This window comes from Rhinopithecus roxellana, chromosome 15 (assembly GCF_007565055.1).
Source record: "Rhinopithecus roxellana isolate Shanxi Qingling chromosome 15, ASM756505v1, whole genome shotgun sequence".
In the NCBI taxonomy this organism is placed as follows: domain Eukaryota; kingdom Metazoa; phylum Chordata; class Mammalia; order Primates; family Cercopithecidae; genus Rhinopithecus; species Rhinopithecus roxellana.
The window spans coordinates 77157429-77175472 of record NC_044563.1 but is presented as its reverse complement, the minus strand read 5'-3'; the positions used below and the strand labels follow the sequence as shown (position 1 = coordinate 77175472).

General features: G+C 40.7%; 1 protein-coding gene across 1 annotated transcript in view; it reads left to right on the top strand.

Annotated features, from left to right (window-relative positions):
- The window catches only part of LOC115893588 (serine/threonine-protein kinase SIK3-like), a 187033-nt gene extending 169201 nt beyond the window's left edge, over window positions 1–17832 (top strand). The window contains exons 4-5 of the mRNA XM_030918213.1: window positions 7376–7537; window positions 17695–17832. Of these exons, the coding sequence (XP_030774073.1) occupies window positions 7376–7537; window positions 17695–17708 (176 nt within the window). The 3' untranslated portion in view covers window positions 17709–17832. The remainder of the gene's footprint in view (window positions 1–7375; window positions 7538–17694) is intronic.
- The last annotated feature ends 212 nt before the right edge of the window (window positions 17833–18044 follow it).

Genomic DNA, 18044 nt, shown 5'->3' with positions numbered 1-18044 from the left:
GGCCTATGCCTGGCTGATTTTTAAATTGTTTGTAGCGATGGGGTCTTGCTTTGCTGCCCAGGCTGGTCTTTAAGTGCTGGGATTATAGGCTTGAACCACCATGCCTGGCCTAATCTATAATTATTAAGTATCCATCATAGGCAGAGTACTATTTTAGGTGTAATAACGAGGCATAGAAAAAAATTAAAATAGTTCTAGTTCCACATTTTCAAAACTAAAACATATCCTGTGATAATGTGTTTCACAAAGAAATTGTGTTTTCTCAAAACTCTCAAGGAAAAGTTTAGTTTGTTTGGAAGAGACAGAAGAAAATTTAGTGTGCTTTTTGCTTGTATACGAAGTACAGACTTGGATATATGAAGATAGGTCATATATGTTAGTGTGCCCTTTTGGATTAGTTGGGAAGACTCTTGAATTCATTCAGGTGAGCAATACCTTTGGCATTCATTTTGCTAATAAAATCTAAGGTTCAGGAAATAGTTTTAATAAACAGGGATAGGAATGTGTTCAATCATCTTTTGTTCTTTTAATAAATACTTATTAAGTGCTTAATATGTGTCAGATACCGTTCCTTGTACTAGATACAGTATTGAACAAAATGGCAAGAATGCCTGCCCTCATGGAGCTTGTTTCCTAGTGGAGAAGACAGGTAATACACAAACGAAGTAGGTAGAATGTGTCATTTGTTAGGAAATCATAAGGTGCGGAGGGGAAGTGAATATGAAATTGAAATATCAGGAGGTAAGCTGACAGTGGAGATGGGGAAGACCTCTCTGAGAAGGTTATACTTTTGTAAAAGATCATGCAGCTATTTGGGGAGGAGCATTTCAAGTGGAAAGAATAGAAAGAACAAAGACCCTGTGGCAGGAGTATTTCACTGTGTTTGAGAAATAGCAAGGTGGCATATGTGGTACAGTAGGACGAGAGCCAGTGAGAGAAGGTGAGGTCAGAGGTCATGAGCTGGGAACCCATTGGAGGGTCTGACAAAAAAATGATGTCATCTTATTTAAGATTTAAAAGAATTACCCTGCTACATAGAAATGCAGACTTAATTGTTTGAGTGTAAGAGTTTGAGGCTGCAGTGAGCCATGATCGAGCCACTGCACTCCAACGTGGGCAACAGAGCAAGACCTTGTCTCTTGAAAGAGAAAGAGAGGAAGAAAGAAAAGAGAAAATGCAAACTTATATTCATATAAAATTCTATACACAATTGTTTAATTGTTGATAGCAGCTTTCTTTGTAATAGCTAAGAACTGGAAACAACCAAAATGTCCTTCAGTGGGTGAATGGATAAGGAAACTCTTGTACATCTATTCCATGCCATACTACTCAGCAGTAAAACCAGCAAATGGGGCCGGATGCGGTGGCTCACGCCTGTAATCCCAGCACTTTGGGAGGTTGAGGCAGGCAGATCATGAGGTATGAGGTCAGGAGTTCGAGACCAGCCTGGCCAATATGGTGAAACCCCGTCTCTACTGAAAATACAAAAATTAGCCGGGTGTGGCGGCACATGCCTGTAGTCCCAGCTACTCGGGAGGCTGAGGCAGGAGAATCACTTGAACCCGGGAGGTGGAGGTTGCAGTGAGCCAAGATTGTGCCACTGCACTCCATCCTGGGTGACAGAGTGAGACTCTGCCTCAAAAAAAAAAAAAAAAAAAAAAAAAAAGGAGCAAATGGTTAATAGACACATCAACTTGGATGGATCTTAAGTACATTATGGTGACTAAAAGTATCAGGCCAGGCATGGTGGCTCATGCCTGTAATCCCAACACTTTGGAAGGCCTGGGCAGGAATATCACTTTAGCCCATGAGTTTGAGACCAGCTTGGTCAACTTGGTGAAACCCCATCTCTAAATAATTAGCTAGGCATGGTGGCAGATGCTTGTAGTCCTAGCTGCTTGGGAGGCTGAGGTGGGAGGAGGTCAAGGCTGCAGTGAGCCATTATCTTGCCACTGCAATCCAGCTTGAATGACTCTGTCTCAAAAAACAAACAAACACAAGAAAATAAAAAAGCCAATCTCAAAAGGTCGCTGACTGTATGATTCTGTTTATATAGGGTTCTTAAAATGGTGAAATTACATAAATGGAAAACAGGTTAGTGGTTTCTAGGAGTTAGGGATGGTGGGGCATAGAGGAGCAAGCATGACTGTATAGGGGTAGTGCAAAGGAGATATGTGTGGTGGTGAAATATTTTTGTATCTTTTTTTGATACAAAAAATTGAACAGGGGAAGAGTACGCAGTAATGACTGAGTCCTAATAGTTGTCATTGCTGTTGTAGTAATTGCAGTGGTTGTTCCACAAATCTACACATGTGATAAAGTGACATAGAACTATACGTATACATTGTACCCATGTCAAATTCTGGGTTTTGATATCGTTCTGTAATTATATAAGATTTAACCATTGGAGGACACTGGGCGAAGGGTACACGGGACCTCTCTGTGCTGTCTTTGCAATTTCCTGTGAATCTATAATTATCTCAAAATAAAAAGTTTTAAAAAAAAGATTACTACCTTGGCTGCTCTTTTGAGGAGTAATCCTACGAGATTTTTGCAGAAATTTAGCAGCAAGGTGGTTGCTGTTAAATGAGGCTGGTGGCACTAGAGTGGAGTGAAGACACGGGTGAGAAATAGTTGGATTCTGAATATGATTTGAATGTAGAGTTAATAGAATTTGCTGATGGATAGGATGCAGGGTGTGAGAGAAAGAGAAGAATGAAAGATGCCATAAAAGTTTTTGGCCTGGTCAATGGAAGAGCGAAGAAAAGAGATAGTAACAAGCAGCAGCAACAAGTCAAGAAGCCCAGTAAGAGGTAGTTGGATTCTTGGCAAGGAAGACAAAAATGACAAGCCATCTTCCTCTGGTCAGTGGCAGCCGTGCCTGGGAGTTAGAGGACAATAGGATTTGAAAGTGAGTGCACTCTTATTAACCTGCTTAGGGGGAGCTGTGTTAGCTTGGCTTCACCCTGCTTTTTTGGAAAGAAGCGTTTGTTTGATAAACAGGAAGTCGTTTCCATGGGTGTAGGAAGAAGAAATGATAGAACTGAGTGGTAAAGCAAATAACTACTAGCTGTGGTTAGTTTGGAATTGGCAGAAGTTTTTTCAGGTAGTCACCTAAGATGACGATGAGCACACATACTGCCTTTCCCCCTTTCTAGGCTGGGTTAATTCTTCACTGAATTGTGATGTTTCTGCCTATTGCTCATCTGCTGTCAGGGTATGTTCATTTTCAGCTAGTGTTTTGCATCAGCTATGAGTTGTAGATTTAGCAGACAAATGGAGACACTGTCTGTTTAGAGTGGAAAAGTGACTTATTTTAAGAAATGTTGGCTCCCCACCACTATCCCATTAGTGGCATACCTCTGACACTCCACTGAAGCTGGCCTAGGGAAGCTAAGACTGGCTTCTGTGTATTTTTGCTCTTTGAAAGGTCAGAACCTAAATGTACCACAAGATATTTTCTCCCTGAGTAAGATCGGGACAAAATTACAAACAGTGAATTCTGAAGCAAACTTACGTGCTGGTGCTCTAATGCTTTAGAAACTTCAAAATCGATTTCCTCTACTTCTAACAATATTACTCTTCGTGGGGTCTGTAAATCTCTTAGTATCAGTTACTTCTTTTCATTTTGCAAGGAAGGGCAGACCAAAAAGATTAAAGAAGACCAATGCCAAGTCATGGTCATGGGAAAGTGAGAAAGAGAATTTAAACTCTTTATACTTTTGAAAAGGACTTGAAACAGGAGAGCCATTTTTTTTCCCTTTTAACCGAGAGACACCTCATCCCTGTCTGGGTACATGTTTGGAGTGAGGCTATGGTCAAAGAAAACTTTACATTTGTCCCAGACCTGTAATGGCAACTAAATAGATAAGTAGTTGATTGATGGTGAGAAAAGCTTAGTGTGGTGGACTTGACTTTACACAGCAGGTGTCTAAGTGAGGTTTGTTTAGATTGGTGGGGGTGAGGAGGGGGCAGGACTCTAGCTGAGGGCGTGGCTGCAGTGTGGATGATTGGGATGAGGATATGGGTAGTATTTGTGGCTCAGTATTTAGGAGAGCTAGTTCACTGAATTGCCTGGAAGAAGCAGAACAACTCTAGAGTTCCTTGCAATTTGAGTTTATCCTGACAAGATTCAACATGTATTTTGCTTTGCATATTGAGTGGATTCAGAAGCCATTTGATTTCATTTGCCTTCTGAAAGTACTGCAGTATTTGTTAAAATGCTGTGACTATGTGTTAAGTCCAGGCTGGGCTACAGCTCTGAATTTCTTCACTGAAAGTTAAATATCACATTTGAACTTGAAGAATGCTTGCTGCCTGCCTCTAGAGCATATACGAATATAAAGCAGCCATTTGTCAGCAGGCAGCTGAAAGGCGATTTTCAGCAGGGACTGAAAACCACTGCAGGCCGCTGGCTTCCTGGCACACCCACTAGACCTCGTGGGTTTACAGTGAAAGCAAACCAATGGGAGTAGGGGTTGGGGGGATAAGATGGGCAAAAATCAGAGCAGAGGGTGAGTCTGAATGCGACTGAGCCACTGGGAGGGGCTTGCATGTGAAGAGCACAGTGCTCCCAAAGAGAAGAAAACTTGAACCCTAAACACAATGACTGGGAGCAAATATCTAATGCAAACACTTAAAAAAAAAAAAAAAAGTGTTGTGTTCTGTAAGTGTATTTAGAGTCCAGGGGGAAAAAAATGGTGATTTGTCTTCTTTGTATCTATAACTATAGGGGTACTGAAGGTAACTTTGGGGAAAGTATTATAGTTTAAGCTGTATTACCCAGTGCGCTCTTACAGACACCTTTTAACCAGAACTATTAACAGGGACATTCGATGTATAGAAAAATCACCTTTAAGCTCTACAGCATCCTGAAGGACTTTGTGCTCTATTAACTAGATGCTTAAGTATTCCCTATATAGTATTGAGTGGACCTTTTCAAAAATGTCTTTTGCAACATCTTTGAAAGTTAAAAGTTTTGACATGTGATACTCTTAATCAGAGTACGCGTTTATTCCCAAATATTCTGTTCTTCCTTTGGGTATAGCATGCAACAGAGTTTACTTGTATTTAGAAGATCAAGAGGCGGGGATATTGGCAGGATAAATGATTTGTCCAGGGACAACTGATGTGTCACTGTAGAGATAAAACAGAACTAGGCTGCATTCCAGCAGCTCAGGCCTGTATAACAGTTTTGAGAACTTTCCAATCACTTTAGGAAAACAAGGTACTTAGAAATTTATAAAGAGTTTCTTAATAAAAGAAAATCACTTATTTTGGAAATTGTGAAATTAATCATTCTGCAGCATTTAAGAAGCGCTTTGATGTGTTCTGGTAATTAGTATTTACTGCCAGACGAATGTCTCTTGGGCATTTTAATTAATGGGTAGCTTGGCCAAATGAGCTTCTGATGGTAAACCTTCGTAAGGGTTTATTTTTATGTTTCTCAAGAATAGCTGTCTCTTCAAAGCTCTTTAATTAGACAAGGTTTAGCAACTAAAACATATTATTAGAATAATTAGGCCTTGGGTTAAGAGAAATAGGGGGTCAAAGGAGCAGGTACTGTTATAAAAGGGCCTCTTAAAACATAGCGTTCTACCTCTGATGGACGGCCAGTTCTTTCACAGCTTCTGTTAAGTTACTGCCCCTAGTTTGGACTTCGTGTTGTTTAAAGTTCATAGCCGACCTCACTGGAAGCCTAAACACACCCGAGTGGGAGCTTACTTATCCCCACCTCTGACCTCCTGGGGAAAGCTTGATTCTAGTCCTTTTAACTGCTAAGTGGAAGACTTCTTATTTTCTCCTTTTTTTTCCTATTAAATTGGTAATCTTGGCTATAACAATGACTTGTATTTTTGAGGGAGATGCTTCAAAAGCCTTATGTGTGGTGAACAAAAATTACAGTAATTCCTTAGAGGATCTTTTTAAATGATTTATATTATCTACATATAAGATATGTTCTTAAAGTGACTATCGTATTTGCATTCCCGAATGTTATATACCTTGTGGTCAGAATGCAGTTTGAATTATTTTACAATCTGCTCTGTAGATGGGCTGGCATCTAGCTCCCCTTCTTCAGCCTCCCCTGCCATTTCTTGCCACAAGCGCTCAGTCTTTGCAGTTGTTGCTAGTAAATATGTGCCACCCTGAACTTCCTCTTTGTGGTGAAGGAAAGATACACCTGACTGGTCCTGAGAGGGAGTGATATGTCACCAAAACAATTGTGTATTCTTACCAAAACTACTGTTGATAAATCACAATATATTTATCTGTATTCCCCCAGTTTTCACTTTCCTACTATCTCAGGATGCTTAGGATGGCAAATATGTCCTTTTCCCAGCTAGATCAGTTGATTAAAGGACAGTGCTCATGAGACCATTAGACATTTCTAACAGAGCAACTGTATCATAGCTGACATTTCTAATCCCACTAGCTGTCATGACCTATATGTGTTGTTGGTTTGATAAAGAACTGAGTCAAAGATATGTATGTCATTGGTTTGGTATAAACCTACTGCTATTATTGGAAAGTTCTTAAAGAACCTGCTAATCCATCAAATCAGTTTTGAATATTGAGGATAGCCTGCTTTATAGTATTATAGATTTTATCACATGTAAATTCTTTTGATATGCCTTAGTTAACAACATGGCCAATGAAAATGATTTTATTTAAGTTGGTAGAAACTTCACTTGGTTTTTAATTGATGTTATCTGTAAAAATTAACATTCTTTAAGAACCATTTGGTAAGCCCCATAAATGCAGATATAAAGATGTAGGTATATCACTGTTCGCTCCAGAGAACAGTTACCAAGTAAGTGTGTTTTTATGTCAAATCTAAAAACTTTGAGAAAGCAGAAAGATAGTAACCAAAACAGAGTGTTCTATCGAGCAGTTTTCTCCCCTTAGCAGTGACTAATTTCTGTCCACCCTTTCCTTAAATGATTGAATATTGGGGCCTTGCTTTTTACCTCCTCTTTAACACAGGAAATATTTCTGATACTTATCTTCATGTGTGTGTTTGCTCATGTCTGTGCAATCTTCTGCAGTGGGGATATGAAAAGAAAGGTACTGAGTTCTATGACCCTTGAAAAACACCTTATAACCCTCAGAACTCTCTTTTCCTAATGAAAGTACTAGTTTGTTCTTATGCATACTTTTGTATAACAGGATTTATACTTAAAATAGTTTGGCTACATATTACTAATGAATTTTGATAGATGCAAACCAGGACTATCAATGTGTTGTTCTCTCGTTGTTCATTTCGCCTCTTTCACGCACTCACTTGAGAGAGCCCCTTGTAGCCCTCCTTAAGTCTACCTTTTGAAATTACCCAAGTGTCCAAAATGAAAACTGACTGTATTCTTCTTCAACACAGACCACCTGGTGGCCCATGGTAGAATGGCAGAAAAGGAGGCCCGTCGGAAGTTCAAACAGATCGTCACAGCTGTCTATTTTTGTCACTGTCGGAACATTGTTCATCGTGATTTAAAAGCTGAAAATTTGCTTCTGGATGCCAATCTGAATATCAAAATAGCAGGTGAGAACTGTACTGAGGATGTCAGATAGGGACAAAGGAGCTTTTCCTTGGGGTTCTTTAAGCAAGGGATTATCTGTTTCCATCTCTTCAGAAAGAACTATTGTGAAAGTAAGGAAAATTTAAGATGAAAAGCAAATAGCCTGAAACTTGATAAACTTTAAAAATACTCCCCACCCCGCACCCCCCCCCCCCTTTTTTTTTGAGACTGAGTCTCATTGTCGCCCAGGCTGGAGTGCAACGGTGTAGTCTTGGCTCACTACAGCCTCCATCTCCCGGGTTCAACCGATTCTTCTGCCTCAGCTTCCCAAGTAGCTGGGATTACAGGTGAGCATCACCACACCTGGCTAATTTTTATATTTTTAGTAGAGTCGGGATTTTGCCATGTTGGCCAGGCTGCTCTCGAACTCCTGACCTCTAGTGATCCGCCTGCCTTGGTCTCCCTAAGTGCTGGGATTACAGGCGTGAGCTACCACACCCGGCCTATGTATTTTTAATTTAGTATCAACTGGAACTAGCCTGGGGAGAAAGAAGGGAAAGGATGATATTTAAAATACTATTACTTTGGTTAACAAGTTCTTTTTTAAATAATAAGAAATAAAATATGTAATAAAGTAGAAAGGAAAACTGCTAAAATTGTATACCCTCTCACCTTCACTTAAGAAGGTTGATTTATGTCACTGCTGACACAGAGCATACTTACTCCAAAGGCTGTAATTTTATGATAATTTAGGAAAAATAGATCTTAGAGTGGCTTATAGACAGTCCTGCTCTTTGTCTTCTCAAATTTTACTAGTCTGCTTATCTGACAGTGCCTTAAAAGCACTTTTCACTGCCTCGATCTGTTCATGCTTTAGTAAACTATCAGCATTTTGCCTAATGAATACAAACTCACCATTTACTGATAAAAGAAAGTGACTGCAATCTATAGAGAAACTGTAAATATGAAAATAAGCCATTTATGTTTGCTGACACTTTCCAGTATAGCATCATGTATCCCCTGTCTCCCAGATAAAAGGAAGAGCATCTCATGCAGAAAACTGAAATATAGCTAGAATGTAATTGTCTTGAAAAGGCAAGGTATAAAGCAGTTCTAAGGATTTTCTTCCTTAGTAGAGGTGAGATTTGAGAGTCTGGATTTTTATCATAGGTCAGAGTTACCTAAGAATACCTTTGCAGGGTCACAATTCTTCTGAGAGTTGCTTTTGTGTAGATAAGCCCGTTCACTTTTACATCCTGGAGCATCACCTAGCTTTTTATTTATCTGAAGCTGACGGCTACACTTTTGTTTAGAACTTTCACATCGTTTATAAGTTCTTTGAGTCCTGCACTAGCTTATTACAGAGTAACACAGGAATTAAAAGCTTCCTTTATCTTATATAAAATCATGTTTTCCTTGCTCTCATGTCTGTTTTATTTTCTGTAAAGCTCTCTAGATATTGGTGGTTCCCACAGAGGTGTGTGGCATGGAAAAGCCTGGCAATTTCAAACCTTCTTTTGTTATTATTTGTTGTAGCTTCAATTAAATTAGTAGTAATAATACCTACTAACCTTCACAACCCTTAAAACTGTAGTAAAAGATTGATTAATGTCTCGTTATTACTATAACAAATTACCACAAACTTAGTGACTTGAAAAAACAGATTTGTTAGCCTGTAGTTCTGGAGGTCAGAAGTCCAAGCTGGGTCTCACAGGGTGAAAGTGAAGACAGCAGCAAGGACTGTTCCTCCTGGAGGCTCTGAAGGAAAAATGTGTCCTTGCCTTTTTTAGCTTCTAGAGGTCACCTGCATTCTTTAGCTCAGCCCCTTCCTTCCATCACTCCAACCTATGGCTTCCATCGTCACATCTCCTACTCCTAATTCCGACCCTCCTGCTTCCCTCTTGCAAGGACCTTTGTCATTATATTGGGCTGTCTCAGATAACCCAGGACCATCTCTTTCCCACGCCCACCTTTTTTTGTTTTTGTTTTTGAGAGAGCCTCATTCTGTCACCCAGGCAGGAGGGCAGTGATGTGATCTCGGCTCACTGCAACCTCAGCCTCCTGAGTATCTGGGACTACAGGTACACACCCACGCCCAGGTAAATTTTGTATTTTTAGTAGAGACGGGGTTTTACCGTGTTGGCCATGCCGGTCTCGAACTCCTGGCCTCCAGCGGTCCGCCCAGCTTGGCCTCCCAAAGTGCTGGGAGCCACCCTGTCCGGCCTCATCTCCCCATTTTAAGATCCTTAATCCTGTTAATACAGGTCCCTTTTACCATGTATGGTAACACATTCCCAAGTATGGGGGATTGGGATATAGATGTATTTGGGGAGCCATTATTCAACATGCCACAAATGTCATTGTAAGGCTCTTTGGATTATAGATTAGGGTAGTGAGTTAAAAGAAGGCCCTGTGGACACGTGCCACCCACTCTGCACTGACGGCCCACCTGGGTAGCAGAGGACACCCCCCACTCCCCCAAGCATTGAAGACATAGTTTATTTCCTCGTATCCTTTCTCCCTTGGGTATAGTTGCGGTGGGGAAGGAGGGAAGGATGGGATGATCTCCATTCCTTGGGCTCTGCATCCGAGTCCATGGTGTGCTGGGAGCTGTGGGGCCTGCTGCTGCAGTGGGAGTGTGTGGAACACCTTGACCAAAGGGGAGTTTTTGTCTTGTGTGTTTTGAAAAAGTCTTAATGAAGAGAATGTTGTTCGTTCTTAGTAGTATAGTTTGCAGTTCTTAATGGCAAATAGTAAGTTTCAGTAGAAAACAAAACAAAACAAAAAGAAGGCCCTCTTTATATTCTCTAGTTTTATTTTCCCTCCGCTGACCCAAAGTTAAAAATTTTCTTAATGGTCCCTTGGTTCTTGATTTTGAATTTAGGATCATTTTGATTTAGTTAAAGAAATTTCTTTTTTTCTTTTTTTTTTTTTTTGAGATGGAATCTCGCACTGTTGCCCAGGCTGGAGTGCAGTGGTGCGATCTCCGCTCACTGCAACCTCTGTCTCCCAGGTTCAAGCGATTCTCCTACCTCAGCCTCCTGTGTGACTGGGATTACAGGCATGCGCCACCAAGTTCAGCTAATATTTTGTATTTTTAGTAGAGACGAGTTTTACTACGTTGGCCAGGCTGGTCTTGAACTCCTGACCTCGTGGGATCTGCCTGCGTCAACCTCCCAAAGTGTTGGGATTATAGGCGTGAGCCACCACGCCCGGCCATTAAGGAAATTTCTATATCCTTTAGTTTTTACATTGAGAAACTCAGAGTAAAAACAGATTATTGATAATTGAAATTGGAAACTCTACTGAAATATTTGGGTAAGGAGATTTTTAAAGGCTTTGTTGTTGTTGTTGTTGTTGTTGTTGTTAATAGTTAAATTCAAGGAGTCACAATGAGAGTGTCTACCTGCTGATATGTAATTACAGACTGCGGGTTGCTGGCAGCCAGCCTTGGGCTCTCTCTGTGTTAACACATATACTTTGGCAAGATTTTTAAGTTCATTAACCCAAAGTGTACATTTTTATTATTTGTTTTAAGAGCAAAACAACAAAAAAAAATGAACACCTCTAGTTTTGCGGCCTGCTGCAACACCTAACATTAGCTTTGCTCATGCATTCTTTCTCTTACATGCCATCATTCCTCAGTTTCTCAGTCACTGCCTGAACCTCCTTTCTTGCACAGAAATTAAATAGAATTCTCATTCTCACCTCCTAGTTCTTTTTTGAACTTAATGGACTAGTGGGAGAAATACTTCTAGTTGAAGCCAACTAGAACATGACTAATTTTGGAGAGGTAGGTTGGATGTTTTTGACAGGATGAGGTCAGATAGGTAACGAAATCAACTTTAATTCTAAAAGCCAAAAGTAACTTTCAGATTCCTGATCTTTTCCATGACCTCCCTTTTGGTAAAGTATTTTAAATCTCAGTAAGAAGAAACTGCTATATAGGAAAGAAACATGCAAGAGAGAAAAAGGTTTTTTTGGTTTTATTTTAAGAAGTTAGTCTTGGCTGGGCGTGGTGGCTCACGCCTGTAATCCCAGCACTTTGGGAGGCCAAGGCGGGCAGATCACCTGAGGTCAGGGGTTTGAGACCAGCCTGGCCAACATGGTGAAAACCTATCTCTACAAAAGTACACAAATTAGCTGGGCATGATGGCGGATGCCTGTAATCCCAGCTACTTGGGAGGCTGAGGTGGAAGAATCACTTGAACCCAGGAGGCAGAGGTTGCAGTGAGCCGAGATTGTGCCATTGCACTCCAACCTGGGCGAGAGAGCGAGACTCCATCTCAAAAAAAAAAAAAAGAAAAAGAACAGAAGGTAAAGTTAGTCTTAAGCAGTTCATCTTTAAAATAATCATATATGTTATAGTAGCAAAATAACTTGGAACTAATAAAATTCAGGAAGTGTAAAAGATTCATGTTTTCTTTATGCCATTGTTTAAGTAATTTTAATGAAAGTAATCATGCATCCAGTTTCATGTAGAAGATGAATAAATCGGTCTGTGGATATTTGTGTTTACATTAATTTATTTTTACTTTTTATATTAATATGGTGATTTACATTTGATACTGTTTATTTGTTTGTTTTGTAGAGACAGGATCTCACTATGTTGCCTAGGCTGGTCTCAAACTCCTGGCCTCAAGCAATTCTCCTGCCTTGGCCTCTCAAAGTGCTAGGATTATAGGTGTGAGCCACTATGACCACCCCTTCCCTCTCTTTTTTAAGAAACTGGGTCACCTTCTGTTGCCCAGGCTGGAATGCAGTGGCATAATCATAGCTCACTGCAGCCTCAACCTCCTGGGCTCAAGTTAGCCTCCTGAGTAGCTGGGACTACAGGCATGTTCCACCACACCTGGCTAATTTTAAAAATTTTTTGTAGAGATGGGGTGTCACCATGTTGCTCAGCCTGGTCTCAAACTCTTGGCCTCAACCAGTCCTCCCTCCTTAGCCTCCCAAAGTGTTAGGATTACAGGCATGAGCCACGTGCCTGGCCTACATTTGATATTTGATACTGTAAAAAGCTAGCTATCACAACTGTCCATACTAGTTCTCTTCAAGAGAATAAATGTTCCCTGGATAGGTAGATATTAGTCATAGATATTATAAGTTATAATTATAGTACAAGTTATATCTTCAGTTACAAATATTATCAGATTCAGCTGAGCAAGGTGGCATGCATCTGTAGTTCCAGCTAGTTGAGATCAAGGCTGAGGCAGGAGTCTCACTTGGACTCAGGAGTTTGAGTCTAGCCTCATAGTGATACCTTGTCTACTGGGAAAAAAAAAACAAAACCGGATTGAACCATTATTCCATTGTTTATGATTTTTTTGTACTTAATTCTTATTTATGAATTTTTGTTCCAGTTCTATTTCTAGAAAGAATAAAGCCCAGGTGAATAACTTTGTTTTCTTTCTGGTTTTAGAATGATTAATAACAAATCCATGTTCTTAATGGCAGTAGCAAACCTGTCTTCTGTAGAATTTTTAAAAAGATGTTTCTGTGATTAGTAATACAGAAGAAGCTTTGATCATTTTCAGAATAAAGAACTTTACGACAGGGAGAGGTGGCTCCTGCCTGTAATCTCAGCACTTTGGGAAGCTGAAGTGGGAAGATCACTTGAGGCCAGGATTTTGAGACCTGGGGCAACATAGTAAGATTCCATCTCTTTTTTATTAAGAAGAAAAAAGAAAAAAAAATTTTATTTCTAAAGGCAGTTACCAAGTCTAGAACTAAGAATTTGTGGAGGTAATCTAGAATCTTATCTGTTAACGAAGCCTCCTTACATAATGGCACAGAAGAGAAAAAAGAAGTGTGAAACATGACTCCAGCCCTAAAGAACTGAGGCTATTTGGGCAGCAAACATTTAGATCTTTCAAAAGTTAGTAACACCAAAATTATGCTTTGCATATCTATAATGTACTTCACAAAGCGTTTTTACATAAATCACCCGATTTTATTATTTGGCATGCAAATATAGCTTATTAAAATCTCTTCATCTTCTGGCACATTTAGCTCTCCACAACCTCTGAATTTCTTGTAAAGCGCACCCAAGCAAGGTATAGAGAATCCCCATGCTGGGAAATGAATAGGATTCTTGGCCTCCGACTTGTAACTTTTCTTGCCTGAGATGTGTAAGGATCCACAGAGGAGCAGTTGAAGGACGGGGAGGCACAACGCAGCTCTGTTAGCATGGAGCCAGCACTACTGGATGACAGTACCCTTAACAGCTACCAAATTATAGCTGGATACAATAGAAGAGATGTTACAAGGCACGTCATGACTCATTATCACATTAATTGTACAGTGTAATTAGCATAGGAGTTCAGAGGATGACAGAACTACTTTAGTTTGTGAGATTCCACCAGATTGTCAGTTCCACAGGGACTGTAACCATATCCTGTTTATTGTCACACTCCCACTGGCTCATACTTGCCCGTTCTGTAGCAGGTGCCCCCCAGCTTTGTCGAACTGAAGTTCAGGCAGTACTGATGAGGACATCAATATTGTGTTAAGGACGTGGCATTTGAGGTGCGTCCAGTGTCATGTGATTGGGTGATCAGGTGTAGAGGAGAGAATTCCATCAAGTGTTAATAAGGCACCTGTTAGTTGCAGACATTGATCTAGGCACGGGGTACAGCAGCCAGTAAGATAACCCCTTGGAACTAACATTCTAATGGAGAGAAATAGACCGTAAATACAAATAAGCTCTTGTAGGGCTGTGACAAAGATAAACTCGAGTAACATGGTAGAATGATTTGTGTGAGAGGTACTGCTTTTAGCCAGGTTCTTCAAAATGTTCCATGCAGAAAGAAGAACACTGCGAAGGCCTGAGAGAGATGAATTCAACATAGAAGAAAGGGGTAGAAGAAAGTCCAGCATGGCTGGAGATAATAGATAAAATGGGAAGTGGAAGAAGTTGGGGTGAGAGAGATGGCAAAGGCCAGTTGCATGTGGTTAGGATGTGGGATTTCATTTAGGTTCCAGTGGGCACTGAGTTGGAGCAGCATGGGCAGCAGTAGAATGCACAAGGTCTATTTGAAAAAAAAAAAAAAAAAGGGTGAGCAGCTCAGTGAAAGGGAAGGTTAGAGGAGGGGAGTCTCCCCGAGAAGGCAGGAGAGGTAAATGTTTATACTAGATTGAGATCATTTGAATGTAAGACTTATTAATCCAATTCAGTGTGGAGAAGTCAAAAAACTGGAAGCTGAGGGAAGGGAAGGGCCTCCTGGCAATCGGAAGGCCAATTAAAGGCTGTGAATGGTAAAATCCCGCATGAGGGTGATGGTGGCAGTAGACATGCAAAGGAAGAAAACGGCAACAAATTCAAGAGAGAAAGCAAGCGAGAATTTCTAGGACCAGACAACCAATCATATATCTTGGCCAGGAAGAGGGAATTTTGAAAGATATGTTTAGAAATGAATGAAATTTTCTTACTTATGGATTATATTAAGCTATCAAAACAATGGTGTTTTTAAAATGGTTGCTGTATTGCTATTTGAAAGTAATTTTATTTTATTTTATTTTATTTTATTTATTTTATTTAATTTTATTTATTTTATTTTATTTTATTTTATTTTATTTTATTTTATTTTATTTTTGAGATGGAGTCTGGCTCTGTCACCCAGGCTGGAGTGCAGTGGCCAGATCTCAGCTCACTGCAAGCTCCACCTCCCGGGTTTACCCCATTCTCCTGCCTCAGCCTCCCAAGTAGCTGGGACTACAGGCGCCCGCCTCGTCGCCCGGCTAGTTTTTTGTAGTTTTTAGTAGAGATGGGGTTTCACCGTATTAGCCAGGATGGTCTTGATCTCCTGACCTTGTGATCCACCCGTCTCGGCCTCCCAAAGTGCTGGGATTACAGGCTTGAGCCACCGCGCCCGGCCATAAATCTTTCTTGAGACGGAGTCTCGCTGTGTCGCCCAGGCTGGAGTGCAGTGGCCAGATCTCAGCTCACTGCAAGCGCCGCCTCCCGGGTTTACGCCTTTCTCCTGCCTCAGCCTCCTGAGTAGCTGGGACTACAGGCGCCCGCCTCGTCGCCCGGCTAGTTTTTTGTATTTTTTAGTAGAGACGGGGTTTCACCATGTTAGCCAGGATGGTGTCAATCTCCTGACCTCGTGATCCGCCCGTCATGGCCTCCCAAAGTGCTGGGATTACAGGCTTGAGCCACCGCGCCCAGCCCAAAGTAATTTTAATGTCCTTGTCCCCAAAGATTTAAGTAGCAAGGTGGCTATATTTAAAATAGATTGCCTAGGCCGGGCATGGTGGCTGATGCCTGTAATCCCAGCACATTGGGAGGCCGAGGTCGGCGAATCACCTGAGGTCGGGAGTTCGAGACCAGCCTGACCAACATGGAGAAACCCCCGTCTCTACTAATACAAAATTAGCCCAGCATAATGGCGCATGCCTGTAATCCCAGCTACTCGGGAGGCTGAGGCAGGAGAATTGCTTGAACCCGGAAGGCGGAGGTTGCAGTGAGCCGAGATCGCGTCATTGCACTCCAACCTGGGCAACAAGAGTGAAACTCTGTCTCAAAAAAAAAAAAAAATAGATTGCCTAAGAAAAATCTGAAATGTAGCTGGCTTACTCCCTGAAGAAAATTTCTTTCAAATACTCAGACGTTATGAGAATGTTTTGAAAATTGTGGAAACTTTTTTTTTAAACCTAAGGAAGTTGGAAACTTTTGTCTTTAAATGTCGACTCCCAGAATGGTCTCCGTGAGATAGTTTCCACTCCCGTGTTATTGTTTTAGTTGGCAGTCAGTAGACAGCAAAGATCAGAAATGCAACTATAGAAAGGCTAATATTCTGGAAAGAATTTTCAGAGCATGGATTTAATGTACTATGGAAAATTTTGACCTTAATGCAGTGAGAGCTAGACCATTTTATTTTTTTTTTAGAGAGAAATTAAAACATTTCCTAACTCAATTGACCTTTTACCCTTAGTATGACTATACTGAGGTACCATCATATAGAAAAGAAAGGTTGGAAACCTTGGATTTTTGAGTACCCTTCCACAGTGTGATGATTGACAGTGTCTCTGACTGGTCACAGGAAGTAGTTATGCAGTATTCATTATATCAATCTAAATTTTATTTCATGATTCTAACGCCCTTTTTTTAGGCTGTCATTCATTGCACCTCACAGGTTGACACGTCCAATAAATTGAGACCATAGAGGCCTTTGTGTTTGTCCTAAATTCAGGTCATAATAGAGTCTAGGAATTTTTTTTTTTTTTTTTTTTTTTGAGACGGAGTCTCGCTCTGTCGCCCGGGCTGGAGTGCAGTGGTGCGATCTCGGCTCACCGCAAGCTCCGTCTCCCGGGTTCCCGCCATTCTCCTGCCTCAGCCTCCCGAGTAGCTGGGACTACAGGCTCCTGCCACCTCACCCGGCTAGTTTTTCTTTTGTATTTTTTAGTAGAGACGGGGTTTCACAGTGTTAGCCAGGATGGTCTCGATCTCCTGACCTCATGATCCACCCGTCTCGGCCTCCCAAAGTGCTGGGATTACAGGCTTGAGCCACCGCGCCCGGCCAAGTCTAGGAATTTTAACAGCTAAACCTGTGTTCTTGCCCTGAAATGGCATATGACTATTACCAAGAAGCTGCTAAATAACCTTCCTTCATGTTGACCCTTGGGAAAATAAAATTTGAAATATTATCTCTCTTGAATCCTATTCCTGAGACTAGAACTTTACAAATTTGTATTCTACTTAATGTCATATCTATATTTTTTAATATTAAGATTATTAAATTAGTTTAACACAGAAAAAACGTTGGTGTTCCGGGAGGGTGCACTCTATTTAGCCTATGGTTTCGTGTAACTCTTGGAACACTGAAGTGTGACACCTGAGGCTGTGTAAACAGAGGCCAGCCTGATAAGCTGAGAATCAAGAATTTGATGCTCAACCATAGACTCCTCTTACTCACACTTCTAGCTTGTGTGAAGTGACTTCTCTATTACTTTTTCTCAGCCTCAAGGATTTTCATGCCATTATCTATTAATTGCATGTCACTTATTTTGGGGATAATTAGAAAAAGGGGGATTGGGAAGTTGAGAATAGAAAAGGGGAGAGAAGCAAAGGGCAGAAAAGAAATGGAAGCTTTTGCTTTGAGGCCTTGTAGGGGGTGGGCGGTGGAAAAAAAAGTGTAGGAGAAGCCTGAGCCTGAAAACTTGCCTCCTCCCTCTACAGGGAAAGGGACTTGAACGGACTGTAAGAGGGTGGATGGCATGTGCTTCTGACCTACCAAAGCATCTGGAAATTTCAGACTGCTCTTTGTCTCTGAGACTGTGTTGGGCATAGCATTGAATAAAGTGTGGATCCATAAGTATGTGAAGTGATGGATATGTTAATTCACTGGATTTAATCATTCCATAGTATATACATATATCATAACGTGTATGATGTACCCTGTAAATATATACAATTATTGTAACTTGCCCATTAAAATGAAACTGAAAATATAAATAAAACATGAGCAGTGATGATTAAAAGCCAAAGTTTCATCTTAATCTGTATAATATCTAGAACACAGAAAAATA